This window comes from Rattus norvegicus, chromosome 1 (genome assembly GCF_021556685.1).
Source record: "Rattus norvegicus strain SHRSP/BbbUtx chromosome 1, alternate assembly SHRSP_T2T, whole genome shotgun sequence".
Classification (NCBI taxonomy): Eukaryota; Metazoa; Chordata; class Mammalia; order Rodentia; family Muridae; genus Rattus; species Rattus norvegicus.
Genome location: NC_141534.1, coordinates 74,877,958 through 74,900,107, shown reverse-complemented (window position 1 = coordinate 74,900,107; position 22,150 = coordinate 74,877,958). Strand labels below are relative to the sequence as shown.

The following is a 22,150-nucleotide window of genomic DNA, read 5'->3' as shown; positions in this document are numbered from 1 at the left end:
ACAAACAAAAAAAAATAAACCAGAGTACACAGTGGTTAGTGATTTCAATACCCCCTTTCAGCAATAAACAGGTAATATGTGAAAAAACAACACTAAATAGAGAAATTCTGATATTAAGTGACATCATCAGTCAGTTCTGTCACCACATTTAACACACTTTGTTCCCTTGTTAACTTCTAGATTAAGCACATGTTTACACCAAATATTGTTTGTTCACTATGCACTCATCAGTCTTCAGTGACCCATCTGCATGAAAAATATATTCAAAATGTCTTAAAACTCTAAGCATTCTTTCCAAGAATCCTTCTGTTTTGTGTCAACCAGTGGATTTTGATGCATAATCCATTTCAATGATCCATAATCATTTTAGCACAAAAGATATTGTTTAAAGGTTTTTAAAAACGTTTCTACAGACCATATGGAGTAAATAAACTCTCCATTCTCTTTTTCTATCTCTCTGTGTGCGCGCGTGTGCGCACATGCACATAAACACACACACACACTCACTCACACACACACACACACACACACACGTACTTTATACTTAAGGGCACTATATTCACGGCAGTGCAAAAACGTATGTGGGTTTTCAGTCTCACTGTGAACACAGGCTAAGAACATTCAGTTTGCCTGGGAACCAAGGTGCATTAACACTGTGGGGAACTCAAGGGCTGTTTATATCGTACCCAAACTGTAGTATACATGAATTTTGACCAAAGTTTTTACACACCATGATATTTTACTACTTCTACTAAAAACTTTCTCTAGCACTTAAGAGAATCTAAAAAGATATATCTAAAAGACTATTCAGTATATTTATTTGGGTATCTCAGAATTTCATTGTAGATCATGCTTGCCTTCAGAACATAGGTCCACCAATCTGTGACTCACAAATGCTCAGATTAAAGGCTTGCATTACCATGATGTCCAGCAAGGAACTTGGTTTTGAGAGCTGGTGGTTTACAATAAGTTGTATAATTAATCTGACCAAAATAAAAGTTGATATGTTACATTCCATAATTTAACCATTGTACATTTCCCGTAGGATGATACTGCTGTCATGATGGGAAATGAAAATGTATAAATATTACTGATACCTATAGCAAGGCAAAACTTAAAAATAAATTGGAAACAATTTTAGCATAAAGTGGAAATATGTGCCATATCTGAAAAAATAGTTTTGAAAACTGATAAATAAGCCTTATACAACTCAGCATTCATGATATTTCCTACCTTCAGCATGAAATATCAGAAGTATTTAAGCAGTACATTGTAAAATGTTTTCAAATAACTAATTATAAGGTATTTATGTCTTTTAAATAGAAAAATACTGAAAATGGAAAGTATCCACACAAAAGTTGTAAAGTCTTTAAAATCTGACTTTTCATATCTTCTAATACATAAATCATTTCAAGTTATATATATATACATATATATATATGCACATGTAACTGGTAAAATATAACTGGCACGTATTTTTATGTTAGTGTGAAAGACAAGTATTCCCATATACAATGAAAGAAATTGTCATTATCACTTGCAAGGAAATTAACTATCATGCATAAAAGATTATATAATGTGCATACATGTACTGCTGTAACTAATGGACTTCAATCCAATGGTAGTTATATTAAAGGACTTACTCAATCATAATATCCCTGGTAAATTTAGTCATCCTCCAATCAGTGGTTTCGTTGAGTGGGTAGGCAGCAAAAGCAGGGAAAAATCCAACAATCACCACGTTTCCTTTACCATTTAAGCGGTAATTCATCCTGACTAGGCACTCACTGCTTCTGTAGGAGCCCGCAAGAATTGGAATCTGCAGAAAGCAAGAAATAAAAATCCAAGAGAACAGCATATTAACAAAGTATATGCCCCTCCTTCAGCATGATAAGGTGAATTCTGCAGTGTCCAGCAAACATATGCATGGTTTATGTGTGCATGATTGCTTAGATTTTCAATGGTCACTGAAGCTATAAATTGAACTATCCCAAGTTTTTTCTGACAAGACTCTTCACTCCCCTGTGGATTTGCCCAGTACTTCCTTCCCAGAGAGTTTTAATCTGAGGGCCTGCATTCAAAATAATAAACATTATGGATAAAAAATATTTTTAAAGGATCTTCTCCAGGCAGAGGCAGTATGATTTCATCTAGGACTTCAGAGATCCAGTCTCTGGACATGAAAGCCTTAGTGAATTCAGCCACAAATATGACTCAAGAAATTACTCATGGGATAGCCATTTATGATACAAACATTTAAACCAGATGAAGTCATGGTAGATGAAACATAAAAGAGCCCCAAAAAGTTCATGACTGACCAAGTCTCAATAGCAGAAAGGAAGAGTATCAATTCTACTTTTGCTTTCCATTTTCTCCAGGAGTCACAGAGTTTTTGGTTTTTAGTTTGTTTGTTTGTTTGTTTGTTTGTTTGTTTTTTGTTTTGTAACAGATGTTTGAATTCCAAAATATTTTTTCTTTTTTCTTATTACTCATTCCATTCAATTGTATCTCAAATGATATCCCACTTCCTGGTCTCCCCTCCATAAGACCCCAGTTGCAAAACTTCCCTCTCCTTCCTGCACTTTACCTCTCTGAGGGTGCTCCCTCACACACACACCCTATCTTACCATCCCAGATCCAGTGTCCCCCTACACTGGGACATCAAACCTTCATAGGACAAAGGGTCTTTCCTCCCATTGACTCCAGACAAGGCCATTCTCTGCTACATTTGCAGCTTGAGTCATGGTCCCTCCATGTGTATTCTTTGGTTGGTGTATCAGTCACTGGGAGCTCTGGGGCATCTGGTTGGTTGATATTGTTGTCCTTCATATAGGGTTGCAAACCCCTGCAGCTCTTTCAGTCCTTCCCCTCACTCTCTCATTGGGGTCCCTTTGTTTAGTCCGATGGTTGCCTGCAAGCATCCTAGTGTGTATCAGTAAGGCTTTGACAGAGTCTATCAGGAGAAATCCATATCAGGCTCCTGTCAGCAAGAATTTGTAATTAACAAATGACTGGGTTTTGTGGCTGCATATGGGATGGATCCGAAGGTGGGACAGTCTATTGGTGACCTTTCCTTAAGTCTCTGCTCTACTCTTTGTCCCTGTATTTGCTTTACACAGGAGCGATTCTGAGTGAAACTGTTGAGAAAGGTAGGTGGCCCCATCCTGGAACTGGGGGCCATGCCTAATGGTCTCTACAGGCTCTTTCTTCCCTTTGTTGTGTATTTCAGCTAATGGTATCCACGCTGGTATCTGGGAACCTCTTGCTTTTCTGGTGCCTGGGACTTTCTGTTGGCTAACCTCAATTCCCCCTCCCACACTGTGATACATCTATAGCAATATAGTTTCAATTTCTTGAATCTATATACATCTCCCTTGTCTCCTTCCACACCTGATTCTGCCCCCTTGTTTAATTCTCCCAATCCTCTCTTCCTTCCAAGCTCCTTCCATCCTCTACCTCCAGTGACTTTTGGTCCCCTCTAGAAGTAGGACTTGGAAGAACCCACACTTTTATCTCCTTTCTTTCTTTCTTTTTTCTTCTTTTTTCACTTTTCATTCTTTACTGGATTTTTTCTTTACATTTCAAATGTTATTTCCTTTCCTGGTTTCTCCTCCAGAAATCCCCTATACCATTCCCTCTACTTGACTCCCTGACATCCTGCCCTGGCATTTCCCACACTAGGGAACTGAGCTTTCACAGGCCCAAGGGCTTCTCTTCCCATTTGTGCCCAACAAGGCCATCATCTGCACCTGGAGCAAGGGGTCAATCCAAGTGTACTCTTTGGTTGGTGATTTAGTCCCTGGAGCTCTGAGGTGTCTTGTTGGTTGATATTGTTGTTCTACATATGTGGTTGCAAACCCATTCAGCTCCTTCAGTCCTGTCTTTAAATCCTCCATTGGGGACCCTCTTTTCAGTTCAATGGTTGGCTGTGAGCATTCTCTTCTGTATTTGTCAGGCTCTGGCAGAGGCTCTCAGGAGACAGCAATATAAGGCTCCTGTCAAAATGCACTTCTTGGCATCAGCAATAGTGTCTGGGTTTGGTGACTGTATGTGGGATGGATCCCCAGGTGTGGCAATCTCTGAATGGCTTTTCCTTCCTTCACTCCCTACTCCATACCATGTCTCCATATTTCCTCCTGTGAATATTTTGTCCCCCTTTCTAAGAAGGTCTGAAGCATGCACAGGTTAGTCTTCCTTCTTCTTAAGCTTCATGTTCTCTGTGAAATATATCTTGGGTATTCTGAGTTTTTGGGCTAATATCCACTTATCAGTGAGTGTATATCATGTGTGTTCTTTTTTGTCTTTTATTGAATATTTTTAATTTACATTTTAGATGTTATGCCCTTTCCTGGTTTCCCCTGAAAACACTGGCTATCCCATCCTTCCTTCTTCATTTCTATGTAGGGGTTCCCTCACTCACCCACACACTTCCTCCCTCCTCCCCACTTTGACATTCCCCTACACTGGGACATTGAGCCTTGACAGGACCAAGGGCCAGTCCTCTCATTGATGCCCAAGAAGGCCATCATCTGCTATATATACAGATGGAGGCATAGGTTCATCCCTGTGTACACTTGGAATTGTCATTTATTCGCGGGAGCTCTGGATATGTTGTTGGTTGAGACTGGTTGGTTTATGGGCTTGCAAACACCTTCAGCTTCTTCAGTCCTTTCTCTATTTCCTCCCCTGGGAATCCTGTTCTCAGTTCAATGGTTGGCTGCGAGCACCCAACTCTGTATTTGTCAGGCTCTGTCAGAGTCTCAGGAGACAGCCATATCAAGCTCCTGCCAGGATGCACTTCTTAGCATCTACAATATATTCTGTATTTGGTGGCTGTATGTATATGGGATGGATCCCCCAGGTAGGGAAGTTTCTGAATGGCCTTTCCTTCAGTCTCTGCTCCATCACTGCCTCCATATTTTCTTCTGTGAGTATTTTTGTTCCCCCTTCTAAGACTAAACTCTGGTCTTCCTTTTTCTTGAGCTGTAGGTGATTTGTGGATTGTAACTGGGTTATGACCAGCTTTCAAACTAATATGCACTTATCAGTAAGTGCATACTATATGTGTTCTTTGTGATTGGGTTACCTCACTCAGGATGATATTTTCTAGTTCCATCCATTTGCCTAAGAATTTCATGAAGCCATTGTTTTTTAATAACGGGGTAGTACTTAATTGTGTAAATGTACCACATTTTCTAAATCCAATCCTCTGTGGAAAGACATCTGTGTCCTTTCCAGCTTTTAGCTACTATAAATCAGGCTGCTATCAACATAGTGGAACATATGTCCTTGTTTTATGTTGGAACATTTTTTAGGTAAATGTCCAAGAGTAGTATAGTTTGCATACATCAAAGTTGATTTTCTTAGTATCCTCACTAGTTTACAATCATATTAGCAGAGAATAAGTGCTTCTTTATCTGCCACATGGTCAGCATTTCTAGTGACATTTTCTTTCTTTTATTTTTCGTCAAGTAATAGTAATTTGGTATTTAATTATGTACAACTCACAGTTGTATGAGTTTATATAAAAGCAACTGCTTTTGAAGAAATGTAGGATGGTCTTAGGAAATTTCAGCACAATTATATTTTGCATAAATGGCTATAAAATTTTCAACTCCACTACTAAGCTATTAGATACAGAATATTAATATTCTTAATAGTATTGCAAAAGAGCAAAATGTCTTACACTGGAAACAGTTTTTGATAGTAATCATTATATGATGATAAATTTTAGATTGATTTCCTCAGTTTTTATTGAATTTATCCATTTGGCCTATTGTAGGCTTTGAAACAATGGGTGATATTCGCAAACTCAAAGCTCAGCACTGATGTGCAGGCCATACAGGTTGTGTGACTAGCAGCTCTCCACATCCAGGAAGACATTTTATTGAAAGGGCTGAGGTAGAACCTTACAATAGTTGACTTGGCATTTGCCTCTTAGGCAAGGATGTCTTATGACACTGATGTCTTACTATCAGTTACAGTGGATCTCATGTCTTCTTCTATGATCCGTGGAAATATATACATTTAGGATCTCACACATATATTAAAATAGTCATAAAATTTCAATCTTTAGAAAAGAAAACAAAGAAAGAGTGAAAACAATATCAGAAACCAAAAGCTGATGCTGTGGAGGATACTTGTAGCCCCAGCTGTTCATGGAACTGATATAGGGGCACACATTGATAAAACTGATAAAAGACAGCCTAAAAATCTATCGTTAGATACCTTCTGAAAAGATCCCAAATACCAAAAAGCTAAAGTAATTCAGCCATGTCAGTGGATCTCTTTAGTAGCAGGGCTGTGGAGGTCAAGGTTGGATCAGCAGTAGAAGGTGAACTTCATCCACATGAGTTTGTGTACAGTCGGTGCCATAGGACATGACCCTAAAGAGAGATCAGAGTAAAGCCCCATGCATTTTAGTAACAGAAGGAAGTCAAGAGATATCAGAAGAAAAGTAAATTTCCTGTTGGAGAAAGAGGACAACCTTAGGCCTAGACCAGAAATAGGGAGAAGCTTTAGTGCCAGGGAGACTTCTGGGCATCTTGAAGTAAGGAGCTAGCATTACCTGTGCCCATTCTAACCCACACTCCTGGTTTTATGCTTCCAGAATTCCCTTCTTCATTCCATAAAAGTTACTTTCTTTTATTGGATAAAATCTTTCTGGCCTTGGGTATAACATGGGGGGAACAGGAATGGCAGGATCACATGGGAAGGGTGAGGGTAGATGGGATTGGCAGAGTGAATGTAGAAAGAGACAGGTAGACTTAAGGACTTAAGGAACATTTCAGGGGCAATAAGGAAGCCTAATGTGGTGGAAACTTCCTTAAACATATGAAGGCAATCCTTTTGAAAATCTATTGTTTATTTTATTTTATTTATCTACATTTCAAATGTTTTCCCCATTCCTGTTTTCCCCTCTAAAAATGAACTATCGCACCCTACCTCTCTGCTGCTTCTATGAGGTTGCTCTCCCCACAAACCAAACCTCACCGCACTAGCATTCCCATATGCCAGGGCATCAAACCATTAAAACAATCCTAATGAATACTCAATATATAAGCAAATACAAGACTCAACTGGCCATCTCTTCTCACCAAATAAAGCTTCCAGTATCAAGAATGACTTACATTCAATATACTTCTTAGCCAAAGGGGCACTATGGAACTCCTCAAACAACTCAGGTTGTTGAAAAGACAATAAACCTGTTGTCCACAAACTGATTGCATGGTCCAATTGCTGATGACAATATCCATATTAATTCATTAGGCATGGAGAAATTGAGCTGATACCTACATAGAACTTTCAACCCCATATTCTAGTGTCTTTGATAAGCGAAGGCACTCTGCAGTCTACCAAAAGAAAAATTTAAGTATCAACCCAGCCTCAAAACCTTTGATTTGCAATGTGTTCTGTCTATAAAATATGCTAGGGCAATGGTGGGATAAATCTCACAGGAATATGCAAACTAGTGAACGAATTGACTTAAAGGCTCACTCATCAATATGAAACTCATAACTAAAACAGCTTGGGTGATCAAGAGTAGGAGTCTAGATAGCCTAGAGTTCTAAAATAAAGTCAAATACACTGCTTTAGGAAAAAAAAGTGACCCTTAGGATATTCTGCTACACTCATAGATGTGGTATTCAGCCACCATTAGGAAGGACTCTTCTTGCAAAAAATAGGAACAAATGCACCTACTACCAGATACTATGGAGGGGAAAGGCATTGGAACACAAAGCTTTAAATGAGATGTTTCCATCAAATATCTCCTTCAGAACCCAGGGGACCATATAGAAGAAGAGTCACAAGGAATGTGGGAGCCAGAGGGGAAGGGACTGGCCCTAAATCACTGATCAAAGCTCATACGAACTGCCAGTGACTGAAGCAGCAAACATAGGTCCTACATAGGTTTGTACTTTGTGTATATATTATACCTTTCAATTTAGTACTTTTATAGGATTCCTGAATGTACAAATGAGAGGGTCTCACTCCTCTGACTATCTTGGCCTCTTCTAACTTCTATTGGTTTGACTTGTGTGACTCCATTGGGATGGCTTTTACTTAATTTTGTTATATTTTCTGAAAAGATAAGGTTCAAAATGAATAAAAGTATAAAAATATGAAAAAGAGGAACAATAAGAAGAAGAGAAGGAGGATCAGGAACAATAAGAAGAAGAGAAGGAGGATCAGGAACAATAAGAAGAAGGAATGGGGGAGGAGGAGGAGGAGGAGGAGGAGGAAGAGGAGGAGGAGGAGGAGGAGGAGGAGGAGGAGGGGAAAAATGTGCCTATCAAGCTACAAGGAATATGAAGGACACCAAATAAACAGGGCCAGCAAAGAGACTCCTCATTACACATAATAAACAAAACAGCAAATGTATACTACAAAGAAGGAATAATAAAAGCTGAAAGAGAAAAAAGACCAAGTAACATATCAAGGCAAAACCAATGAAAGTACATTTGACTTCTCAGTGGAGACTAAAGACTAGATGTTTTGCATTTTTAATGAGATCATAGATGCTGTCCAAGACTACTACACCTGGCAGAAATTTCAATCACAGTAGATAAAGAAATATAAATTTTTTTCATGATGAAAACAAATTTAAGCATTGTTTGTTTTTGTACACAGCTCTCCAGAAGTACTAGGAGGAAGACCTTAGTCTGAAGAGGTTAACACTCATAAGAAAACACAAAAGCTGTGGGGTGGATGGCACACAGCTTTAATTTCAGCACTTGAGAGGCAAAGGGAGGCTGAAGTCTATGAGTTTGAGGCCAGTCTCATCTACAGAGCTAATTCAAGTTCAGCCAGATCTACACAGAGAAACCCTGTTAAGAGAAAACAAACCAAATAAACTAACAAACTGACAAAACAAACCAACACTCAAAAAGAAAAAAACAAACAAGCAAACTAACAAACCAAAAGAAGCCAAAAAAATACACATGAAAGAAATAATTACATGCCAGCACATCATAAATATAAGGTAGGAACCTACATTATAATAACAAAATCAACAAACACTGTTCTTTGATCCATTGATCCATGTAGATAATAATGGCCTCATTTCCTCAAAGCACAGACCAAGCTGAAATGAAGATATAATTGAAAAGCCCAACAAGCCAACCAGAAAACGCAAAGGAACACGTTACAAGTATAATGAAGCAAACATAAGAAAAACTATGACTTGAAAATAAAACAGAACATTTAGACCAAGTAAAAGAGAAATATGAAAAATAATTAAAGGAACATATGAAAATAACAAACAGAATATATGAGATACCAAGATGAACAAACAAATGAAAACCCTTCATATTACAGATATACATAAAGGAGAAGGAACTGAAGTCAATTGCATAGAATAAATCTTCAACAAGATCATAAAAGAAAATGTCACCAAACTAGGGACAGAAACATACATATGCACAAATCTCATAAAACACCAAATTGAAAAGACTAAAAAAGAAAAAGAAACTATGAAGCATATCATAGTTAAAACAACAAATATACATAACAAAGAATGATGTTAATATCTATAAGAAAATACTCAAATCACATATCAAGAAAAACTCATCAGAATAACATATGATTTCTCATTAGAAACTATGAGATCCAGAAGAACTTGGAGAAATGAATTTTACGTCTTTAGAAACTGAGATAGTCAGTTGAAAATAACATACTCAGTAAAACTATCTTCTGTGATCAAAGAGAAGCAAAAAACTTCCACCATATAAACAACATTTTAAAAAATATGCAATCCTAAGAAAAAAATACAAGCTGAAGTATTTGAGATTGTGTAGGAGAAAGAACATACAAAAGAGACTAAGGAAAGACACATTGAGACATAACTACATAAACACAAAATATCACTGAGAACACATCTGGAAACACATACCAAAGCTCAACAATATGATGTCTACAATAACACAAAAATTTCAATAATATCTATAAGTATTAATACCCTCAATTTCCCATATAAAAGACAGACTGACCTAGTAAATCCAGAATCAAGTCCATCTGTTTCTTTTCTCTAAGAAAAACATCTTAGATTTAAAGATGGACACCAATTTAAAGTAAATAAAAAGAAAAAAAATTTCTATAAATGGGACCAAGAAGGAATCCAGAATGACCAGCCTCGTATCTGACAAAATACACTCCAAATTATAACTAGTCAGAAGAGAAAAACAGGGATTCTTCATTCTAACCAAAGGAAGAGTTAACCAAGAAGGCATTATTCTCATAAACATATGTGTACCAAACTCATGGGAGCCCAATTTCGTAAAGAAATCTGCTACTTGAAGGCAACACATATATTAACAACAAGTCAGTAATAATGGAGCACTTTAAAACCCCCACTTTCTCCGACAGATATGTCAACTGGGCAGGTAATAAACAGAGAAATATCAAACCTAATTGACATCATACTTCAAATGGATTAAACAGACTCCATAGGCTCATAGGAAGTGGCATTCCATCTATGGCCTTGTTGAAATAGGTGTGGCCTTATTGGAGGAAGTTTGTCATTGCGGGTATGCACTGAGCTTTCAAAAGTTTGAGGTAGGCCCAGTGGCTCACTCTATTTTCCCCTTGACTGCCAACTGAGATATAGAAATCCCAGCTACATTGTTAGCATCACTTCTGCCTGTAAGCTACCATGCTTCCTGCCAAAGTGATAATGAACTAAGCCTCTGATGTGTAAGACAGTCCCAATTAAATGTTTTTCTTCATAAGAATTGCTATGGTCATTGTCTATCATCACAACAATGAAGCCTTTACTAAGATGGATGCCTATAGAATATTCTCCCCATGCAGCAAAGAATGCACATTGAAGTCAGAGGCACATGAAAGTGTTTCTAAAGGGGAGCACAATCTAAATATAGGACACAAAACCTTTCCAATTTCAAAAAGTCTGAAATTACTCCATGTGTTTTGTCTTACTGCAATGTAATAATACTTAAAATAGATAGAAATAAGATTCTAATCAACATAAAAATTCAAGGTGATTAAATAACTCTTTACAAAATGGTGAATGAATTAAAGAAGAAATTAAGAAACATTTTTAAATCATTCTAGAACTAAATAGACAAGAAAAAATGTCACAAGAAATTCTTTGGGAGACATTGGAAAGCAGTCCACTGAAGGAGGTTATAGCTCTAAGTGCCTACATTTAAAGTCAGATATAACACATAAGGGTGAGTTTGTGATGCTACTCAAAACAAAAACAAACTAAATACAAACACAGTAGACAGCAAGAAATAACAAGAAAAGGAGCAAAAATTAACAAAATGGAAAGAAATAAAGCAAGCCACAGAAGCAACCAATCTAAGAGCTGGTTCTTTAAGAAGATAAAGAAAAGTGACTGACCCTTGGCCCAACAAACTATAAGAAAGAAAGAGGAGGAGCAAATTAAGAGAGTTAGAAAATAATGGGAAAACATCACAACAGACCAAAAGTGCTGGGGACAACATATGATGACAGGGACTGCCAACAGTAGGCCATGATGGAGACATCTCAGAAGCCCAAGGCAGCTTCTTGTAAAAAAGGGTGGCATCTGGGATCCTGAGAAGCAGGAGACACATCCCTCCAGGGAATCCACCATCTGAAATAAGAGGCTGCTTGCGGTAGGCTAGGAGGGAGACATCTCAGTAGCCCACAGTAGCTCTTTTTTTTTTTTAAAGAAAAAAGGGTTGTTCCCATTTTTCCTAACCGTAGCCCTGGACAACGGCTATATAGATTTCAATAGTGTATGACTGCCTTTCAGTTGGCCTTGGTGTGCATAATTTTTCTATTATATCTGACTTTCTTACTTATCTCTCTTTCTGCTCTGGTGAATTCTGTGAAAGTAGATGCTTCTTGCTGCAATGGTTTTTAAACAAGTGGAAATTGAGGCATAGCGGTATAGTACAGGACAGCCCTAATGGCCCAGCTGCATCCTGTGTGTTCTCATCTTGGAAACAATTTAATAACTTCACAATAGAAGTTCCAGATTAATCCTTGACATGCAAAGAAACTTTGAAGAAATTATTAGAAAATGAATGGGAGCCAACATTGGGACCTTAAGAAAGGAAAGTTATTGAAGTTAGGAATTAAGTTTTACATATTTGAGAGTGGTTCCTGGGTAAGGAAGCATAGAATAAATAAAATTATATACTTATAAAACTAAGTCAAAATACTGGGACTCTTATGAGATTCATTGTGTGCAAGGAATAGAAATCTAGCAGAACTACTGAATTAAGGTTTAACTCTGGCCAATGCCTGGCAGCTTTGCCCAGGTCATTTATCATTAGGGCTTCACAGGAAAATGCAAGTAGCTGACCTCAGAGCTCTGAGCTCTGAAGTATAATAAGCCAAAAGTTAAAGTTTAAATAATTATAAATATGCAGTTACTATTTTTTGCCCACAGGAATAGGGGAAGCTAGAAACTTTGGGGAACAATTGTAATTCTTAATTCTTTGTAGAATGAGGTTAGGCAATGATTATACAATGTCTTTTATCTACCTGCTTTTAGATTATCAATAAAAACCAGGGCAAGAGAAAGGCTAGAGTGTGAATGAGAGAACACATGAAGGAGAAAATGTGAGAGCAAGTAAGAAAAAATGAGAAGAACATGTAAAGAGTGAGTGAAGAGAGAATGTGAGGCGAGTATGAAGATTGTGTGTATGAGTGAAAGGAGAGTGCATGTAGTGTGTGTGAGATATGTGTAAGGTGTGTATGAAGAGTGTGTTTGAGAATGAAAAGGTAATGAACAGAGATGTGCATGAGTGTGGGAGTTCAAGAAAAGCACAATGGAAAAAAGCAAAGTGCTCAAGAGAATACACAGTATGTTCAGCCTCAAGCTGAGAGAGAGAGAGAGAGAGAGACAGAGACAGAGACAGAGACAGAGACAGAGACAGAGACAGAGACAGAGACAGAGACAGAGACAGAGAGAGAAAGTAACTTTAAGCCTGGAAACTGCCTGTCAGTTTGTACGCAAAGAGTAGTCAGTGTATTTTAATTATGCGCCTTCCAGATATCCCTGCTACCGGTTGAGCAATCTGATCCTGTGTCGAGGCCAGACCCCGACACGAAAGACCAAAATACTGTAAAGAATATTTTCAAAACTTGTACTCCATTAAGCTGTTAAACCTAGGTTTACCCAAACTGCAAAGTTAGAAAACTTAGAAAAACTTATCAACAACCTAAATAGACACACTAAAAATTAGGATTTTGAAACAGAAAAAAAAAAAAAAAAACAACCTTTCCACCTAAGAAGAATTGAGGACCAAATAGATTCATAGTATAACTATACCAGACATTCAAAGAAGTTCTACATATAGTATTTCAAAATATAAAACAGAAGAAACATTCCCCAGACTCCCTCACCAAAACCCATATCACTCTAACACCCAGAACAATAACAACATAGTACAGGACAATGTACATGATAAATAAAAAATATAAAATAAGCTAGACAGTAGTATCACATGCCTTTAATCACAGCATTCGTGAGGCTGACACAGTTGGATCTCTGAGTTGAGACCAGCCTGGACTACAGAGCAAGTTCCAGGACAGCCAGAGCTACACAAAAATATTGCTACCCTCAGAAAGATGCCAAATGAATTATTTTGAAACACAATATAGAACTACATCCAAAAGGTAATATATATTTACCAAGTTGACACTCCCCTTAAAACCAATATAAAAACAACTCAGTAAACATAGTGAACCAGAGTTAAACAAAGAAATCACAGCTGAGGAATGCTAAATGGCTGAGAAACCCCTAAAGAAATGTTCAACATCTTTAGTCATAAGGGAAATGCAAATCAAAACAACTCTGAGATTTCACCTCACACCAGTTAGAATGGCTAAGATCAAAAACTCAGGTGACAGCAAATACTGGCGAGGATGTGGAGAAAGAGGAACACTCCTCCATTGTTGGTGGGATTGCAGACTGGTAAAACCATTCTGGAAATCAGTCTGGAGGTTCCTCAGAAAATTGGACATTGAACTACCTGAGGACCCAGCTATATCTCTCTTGGGCATATACCCAAAAGATGCCCCAACATATAACAAAGACACATGCTCCACTATGTTCATAGAAGCCTTATTTATAATAGCCAGAAGCTGGAAAGAACCCAGATGCCCTTCAACAGTGGAATGGATACAGAAAATTGGTACATCTACACAATGGGATACTACTCAGCTATCAAAAACAATGACTTTATGAAATTCATAAAGGTAACCCAATCACAGAAAAACACACATGCTATGCACTCATTGATAAGTGGATATTAGCCCAAATGCTCAAATTACCCTAGATGCACAGAACACATGAAACTCAAGAAGGATGACCAAAATGCAAATGCTTCACTCCTTCTTTAAAAGGAGAACAAGAATAACCCTGGGAGGGAATAGGGAGGCAAAGTTTAGAACAGAGGCAGAAGGAACACCTGTTCAAAGCCTGCACCACATGTGGCCCATACATAAACAGCCACTAAACTAGATAAGATGGATGAAGCAAAGAAGTGCAGGCCGACAGGAACTGGATGTAGATCTCTCCTGAGGGACACAGCCAGAATACAGCAAATACACAGGCGAATGCCAGCAGCAAACCACTGAACTAAGAACTGGACCCCCGTTGAAGGAATCAGAGAAAGGACTGAAAGAGCTTTAAGGGGCTCGTTACCCTATATGAACAACAATGCCAAGCAACCAGGTCTTCCAGGGACTAGCCACTACCCAAAGACTATACATGGACTGACCCTGGGCTTAAACGAGGCAATGAATAGCCTAGTAAGAGCACCAGTGGAAGGGAAAGCCCTTAGTTCTGCCAAGTCTGAACCCCCAGTGAACATGATTGTTGGGGGGAGGGCATTAATGTGGGGAGGATGGAGAGGGGAACACCCATATAGAAGGGGAGGGGGAGGGGTTATGGGTATGTTGGCCCTGAAACTTGGAAAGGGAATAACAATTGAAATGTAATTAAGAAATACCCAAGTTAATAAAGATGGAGGAAAAAATAATGAACCCCATAAATGAACCTAAAGACAAAAAAAATCACATGCTCATCCCAACAGATACAAAAAATTTTGGGGACAAAACTCAAAATTCCTTCATGATAAATGCCCTAGACAATGTAGGGCTGAAGGAAACGTAACATAACACAAAGTAGATTAAGTATGAGGAACCCACACACAATCTCCTTTCAAATGGAAAACATCATGAAGCAAAGATAATAAAGTCAGGAGCAAGACAGGGATGTCCACTATCTGCACTCATGTAAAATACTGTGATTGAAGTCTTAGCTGGAGCAATAAGGCAAGATAATAAAATTAAAGGATTAGACTGAGAAAGAATAAATTGTATCATCCATATTTGTGAATGATATAACACATTAACGATCCCAAAATTCTATGCAAATTTTCTACAAATTATACACTAATTCAGGAGTTGGGACAGATATATAACCAACACAAGTAAATGATATATATATAAATACACTCCCAATTACAATAGTCTTAAGAATTATCTGGTAGTATAGCTAACCAAAAAGGGGAAGGAACTCTACTATGAAATATGTTAAACCTCTAAAAAAAGGAGACAAGAGAAAACAGTACAAAATATAAAGAAATTTCATGCTCATGGATTGATAAAATTAACATTTTGACAAATCACCATTTTTTCAACAACCATTTTGTCACTGTAATCCCAATCAAAATTCCCATCTACTTTTTCGCAAAAACAGGAAAAAATTATCCTAAAATTCACATAAAATCACAAAACATTTCAGATAGCCCAAATAACTGAGAGGAAAAAATATTGCTGATGTGATTACCATTCTGGATCTTTAGATAAATTATAGAGCTGTAGTAATAACATTATAGTCCTGGCAGTGGACATTTCACAAAGAGATAAGAAAACATACGCTAGAGAAAACAAAAACATACTCAACTAATGGAGCTGAGAAAACTAGATTTCCAAACACAGAAGAAAGACGATAGACCAATATCTATCACCTTACACAAAAACAAACTCCAAGTTGATTAGAAATCTAATCCTGAAGCACTGAAACTATGAGAAAGAGCATGGGCAGAATTCCACATGTCACCAGTGTCCTTTCTGAATAAGTTACAACTTACCCAATGATTAGAGCCAACAACTGGTAAGTGCAACTGTGTGAATCTTAAGTCTCTGCACAGCTGAAGAACCAGGAAAGAAGGTGAAAAGCTGGCACACATTAAATCTAAGAATTTTTGTCACCTTTATATATGATAGAGGATTATATCCAGGATATGCAAAGAACTCAGGGAATATTGAATGAGAGTAAAATGACCATCTCTAAAACTAGACTGGGACCTGTACAGAGAGTTATAAAATAAGGAAAAGGGCTAATGAACCTCCTTCCCTCCACCAAGATAATTTTTAGCTATTAAGAAAATTATTTTTTTAAGTTTTTAAATTTTATTTTTCTTGGATATATTATGTCTTTACCTTTCTCCCCTCTCTCATACCCCCTCCACTCCCCCTGCTTCTATGAGGATGCTCCCACTCCCACCGACCCCCTCCCACCTCAACGCCCTGGAATTTCCCTATATTGGGGAAACAAGCAGTCACAGGACCACGGGCTTTTCCTCCTATTGATGCTGAACAATGCCATCCTCTGCTACATATGCAGCTGGAGCCATGGGTCCTTCCATGTGTACTCACTGGTTAATGGTTTAGTCCCTGGGAGCTCTGGTGGGGTCTAGTTGTTCTAATCAAAATAACTTTAATAATTCATTTTATCTCAATTGGAATGGAAAAGACGTAAAAAAATGGACAAGAAATGTTTAGAGTAGGGTAATCCTATTCAAGCCACTGAGAGCCCAGGCAATGGAAGTTCGGGGGGAGGAAGGGCTACTTCATTCAGAAACTGTGGAAAAGTAGAGCCAGAGGACAATGAAATTTACCTGAGTCTGACTTCAGCAATATTGATTCGTCCCTATTAAAGAGAAGCCATTATTTACACAATGATTTACACTGTATGCTCTGTGTAGTTCTCATGGTGGGCATTTGCATTGACTTTCATTATGGCTACAGGGACCCATACAGTAGAATCATTGACTTAACTCAACCCTGTGCTTTTGTAAACAGAGTCATTCTGTCCTGACAGCATTACTCAGCATCTGTGGGGGATGAAAACCTAGATGCTTTTGTAAGGTATTAAATTTCTTAAAGATACTATGTTTTCATATATGTTCTAGTATTAAGGGTTATCAGGGCAATATGTCTATTCAGAAATTTATTATGGCTAAACGAATATTACAGAAAATCAAAGTTCAGAGTCATACAAGAATTTGATTTCTTCATTGACATGAAGTTGATCATTTGAAAATCAATTCAGCAGAAACATCAGTTTCATTAGAAAGAGACACAAACTGTTAGAATGGGGCCTGCACATAATATTGGCATTCAAAGATATGGTTAAAAAAAAACTGTGACTCATGGAGACCCTGGAAAGCAAAACTAAGATTGTTTCTCTCCTCTTCTTTTGTGCATGTTGTCTGCTATGGGACTTGGTCAGGCCCGCCAAGGACTTTTACGGTTATTTTCTGTTTTTGCTGATGTACACGTTTGTACCATCAAAAATGGTTTTCCCCTGAGTAGTTTCTTGGACCACATTTGTAGCTGAATTCACTAAGATATTCATGTCTTGGGACTGGATCTCTGTAATCTTGGATGAAATCATACTGCCTCTGGCTGGAGAAAATCCTTTAAAAATATTTTTATCCATAATATTTGTGATCTTGAAAACAGGTCCTTAGACTCAAAACGTTTGGGAATAAAGTATACGACAATTCCACAGGGGAGTGAAGAGCCTTGTCAGAAAGAACTTGGGATGATTCAAGTGATAACTTGAGTCACAAATAAAATTCTAAACAATCTTGCAACACATAAGCTGGGCGTACATTTGCTGGACCCTGCAGAGTTCACCTTGTCATGCTCAAGGAGGGGTAGACACATTGTTAATATGCTGCTCTTTTGGATTTTTATATCCTGCTTTCTGCAGACTCCAATTCTTCTCTGTTCCTACAGAAGCAGCGAATGTTTAGTCAAGATAAATTACCGTTTAAAGGGAAAAGGAAATATGGTGATTATTGGATTTTTCCCAGCTTTTGCTGTCTATCCCATCAACAAAACAACTGACTGGAGGATGATGAGGTTCAACAGAGATTTTATGGTTGAGTAAGTCTTTAGTCATTTATTCCGTTTCAAATTTGGCATTCACATGCCCTAGGGGAAGTCCAGATTCAAACATCATTATTCTGATTCTTTACCCTAATAAGACATATCCTCTCTTTCATTCTTAGATCTTTCTGCAGTTCTGCCTCATTAGTAACTCATCTGGCATTTACAAAGAATAAGGACTTTTGGGTTTATTTGCTTTTTTTCGACAATAGATACCTCAAATTTCCCCCATATTGTCTGCCATGCCTGTAACTCATCAGAGTTTGGATGTTTTCAATGTTAGCTCTGCAGGAAAAAGAATATAAAATAATAAGTTAATAGAGTATTCAAAAGTGGTCCAGAAATTTAGCTGTGCTCCTGTGAGAGGGGACAATGCCACTGTTGTTAGTGACCAACTATTTCCTTGTGTGAGGCTGCAGTGACAATGTCTAGGAGTGCTGCTGACAATTTGGGAGCAGGAATGTCAGGATTAGAAATGGAGATCTAATGTCTGCTTTAGAAATACATTCATCTGTCTCAGATTATTTGATCTAACTTTTAATATTTGTATTCTGTGATAACTTACCATGCTTACCTTTTTCTGCATATATATATATTATTTGTTGTGAATTTATTTCTGTGCATATATTCATTGGACTGGGGCTCTGAAAAATGTTTCTAGGTATTTTCAAAGATGAAATATTAAGGTACAGTATCAGACAAGTTGGCTTGAGTTTCTTTGGTCCTGCTAAAGAGAAAAAAAATCATGCCTGTTCGTGTTTGAAGGAAGACAGGTGTATCTTATCACAGGTAGACATGGCCAGTGGTATAGCTAAGAACACAGTGAGTATCTGAAAATGAGAAGTACAGCTTGTAATAGAATCTGAACTCAACAGGGTAGGACAGAAATACACATTCAGCAATTAAATTGAAGACAATGAGTGGAAATTCACTTAAAATAAACACAGGACACAGGATGGATTATTGTTAATGTGGCATTACTGTGTCTGCTGAAATGTGACTTTGGAGCTAAGCTATTAATTTAGCAGTTGAAGAGGCATATGTTCAGTGTTAACTGTCACTTGAAATTAAGAATATTGTAATATGTTTAGCCTTACCATAGACAGCATGGAATGTTTAGAAATTGATGCCTCCACATAATATTCTATGGAACAGTCTATTGGTCCCAGGAATCCTTGCTTACTTCAAAGAAGATTACAATGTGGTATGGTCTTCTAGACATTTGTACACTAAGACAGAAACTATTCTGGTTTACAGCAGATGCTATCCTTTTTTCTCCTCTCCTTGACTTTCCAATCTCAACAAGTCAGCACCACTGTGCGTAAGCCAAAAAGTCTCTTCAACTTGAACTACAACAGTCCCATGCCTGCAAACATCACACTTGTAGTTACATTAGCCTTCTGTGTCTGACTTATTTAATATAAACAAGAAGAAAGTACTGGTTTAACACCCTGTTATGTTAGAAATAAAACTAAAATGAACTTACAATTATAAAGGCAACAAAAAATAACATGTCTGGTTTAGACAGCACATTTTAAAATTTTTTCTTTTGAGATTGGGACACACTCAGGCATATATTCTTCAAGGTTCACAAGTACTTTTATACTTCAATAACATATTTACATAGGTATAAGAGACTCCATGTATGATTTGAAAGAGAAACTGTTTTTTTCTTAAGTTCAATTTCCTCATGTTATAACTGACGCTACATTAAGTATAGTTGTCTTAATTACCAAAAATAAAAAAGACCAAAAGTTGTGGAGCTAGCATTATTTTCCTTGACACAATTTTGTGTGGTATAATTTTATAATTGCATTTTACTTTCTTGTCAAAATTAACAAGATGGAAAATGAATATTTGATAGATTCTAATTTTACAAAATATGACCACAATCAGATTAAAGCAGATTCACTTACAGCAGTATGTACATGCACATTATAGAATCTTTTACGCATGATGGTTAATTTCCCTGCAAAGCAAAAATGATAGTTTCTTTCAGTGTGTATGGAAGTATATTTCCTTCACACTAACATAAATATATGTCCAAGTAACATTTTACCAGTTATTCCACATATAGATATCAATAACTTGAAATGATTTATGTAATAAAAGAATATTAAAAAGTCAGATTTAAAGGTTTTTTAAAGGATTTGCAATCCATAGGAAGAACAATATCACCAACCAGATCCTACCTGCCTCCCAAGCTCCCAGGGGCTAATCACCATCCAAAGAGGACAAAGGGATGGACCTATGTCTCTAGTCACATATGCAGCAGAGGATGGCCTTGGGAGACATCAATGGGAGGAGAAGCTCTTGGTTCTGGGAAGGCTCAGTGCTCCACTGTAGGTTAATGCCAGCATGGGGAGGCAAGAGTGGGTAGGTAGGTGGGAGAGCACCCTCAAAAAAGCAGTTGGAGGGAGGATGGGATTGGGGGTTTCCAAAGAGAAAACCAGGAAAGGGGAGAAATTTTAAAAGTAAGTAGATAAAATACCAAATTAAAAAATAAGAAAAAAAGGGTTTTTTTACTACTTTTCTCTGGATACTTTTCATTTTTAGTATTTTTCAAATTAAACGTCATAAATATCTCAAAATTGGTTATTTGAAAGTATTTTACAATGTATTGTTTACTTTAAATAAATCTGATATTTCATGTGGAAGGTGGAAAGTAACTTGAAATTTTAGTTGTTTATGGTAAGTTTATCAGTTTCAAAACAATATTTTTCAGATATGGAACATGTTTCCAGTTATATTTTAAAACTGTTTGCACTAATTTCCTTAAGTTCTCATTTCTATAGATATCAGTAATATTTCTGCACATTCAGTCATCACATTGACAGCCGGATCATCTATGTGAAACATACAGTAATTAAATTATGAAATGTAATATATCTCCTTTTGTATTTTAGTCAGACTAATTATATAACTTATTGTAAAGCATTTGCTCTCAAAATCTAGTATCTTGCTGTGTTTCTTGGTGATGCATGTCTTAAATCTGAGTATTTGTGAGTCACAGGTGGTACGAGCTATGTTTTCAAGACAACCATGATCTGCACAGAAATTCTGGGACACTCAAATAAATATACTGAGTACTGTTTTAGAAATTTTTTTTTAGATTTTCTTAAGTACCAGAGATACATTTTAAATAGAACTGGTAAATTAGCACTGTGTATATATAGCTTTTTGTCAAACCTGTGTGCTTACAGTGAGACAAAGAACACCCATATAGTTTTACACTGTTCTGTATATAGATACATATATACATACTCCCTTATACATAAAGGAGATAGGTAGATAGAGAGAGATAGAGAAATAGATAGGGATAAGTGAGTCTTTACTTCATATGGTCTCTGTAAATATAAATAAAGCTTTTAAACTATTATCTTTTATGTTAAAATCACCCCAAATTTTTGTGCAATCAAATCCCCTGCTTAGTAGAGAACAGAAAAATTCTTGGAATGAATACTTATATTTTTAAGAAATTTTGAAAATATTTTCTATGTAGATGGGTGATTGAGGACTGCTGAGTGCAATGATGAGGACAAACAATCCTTTTTGTAAACATGTCATTTATCTAGAGGTTTACAAGGGCACACCATATGTTAAATGTAGTGATAGACTGACTGGTGATATCACTTAGCATCAGAATTTTCAGTTTATTATTTTTTCCTATATTACCTGTCTATTGCTGAAAGTGGGTTATTGAAATCATTTACCACTTCTGTGCTGTGACTCATCTGTTCTTTTAAATCTAATACAGTTTTATTAGTAAAGTGGAGTATTCCTTTGTTTTATGTGTACAAGATTAGGATTGTAATAGCATGTTCTTGTTTTTCTTTCTTTAATGAGTATAAATTATATTTGACTAGCCCATCTGAATAGGTTTTGTTTGATGTCCATCTTGTTACATCTCAGGATAGCTATGCCTGCTTAAGTTTCTTTTCCTTAT

The 22,150-nt window shown here is 37.0% G+C and overlaps 2 protein-coding genes across 2 annotated transcripts in view; one reads left to right on the top strand and one right to left on the bottom strand.

Moving 5' to 3' along the window:
* The window catches only part of Vom2r24 (vomeronasal 2 receptor, 24), a 30,250-nt gene extending 28,392 nt beyond the window's left edge, over positions 1-1,858 (bottom strand). Inside the window, exon 1 of the mRNA NM_001099493.1 lies at positions 1,644-1,858. Within this exon, the coding sequence (NP_001092963.1) occupies positions 1,644-1,858 (215 nt within the window). The remainder of the gene's footprint in view (positions 1-1,643) is intronic.
* A 16,128-nt stretch (positions 1,859-17,986) lies between these two features.
* Vom2r23 (vomeronasal 2 receptor, 23) overlaps positions 17,987-22,150 on the top strand; it is a 32,908-nt gene continuing 28,744 nt past the window's right edge. Inside the window, exon 1 of the mRNA NM_001099649.1 lies at positions 17,987-18,201. Within this exon, the coding sequence (NP_001093119.1) occupies positions 17,987-18,201 (215 nt within the window). The remainder of the gene's footprint in view (positions 18,202-22,150) is intronic.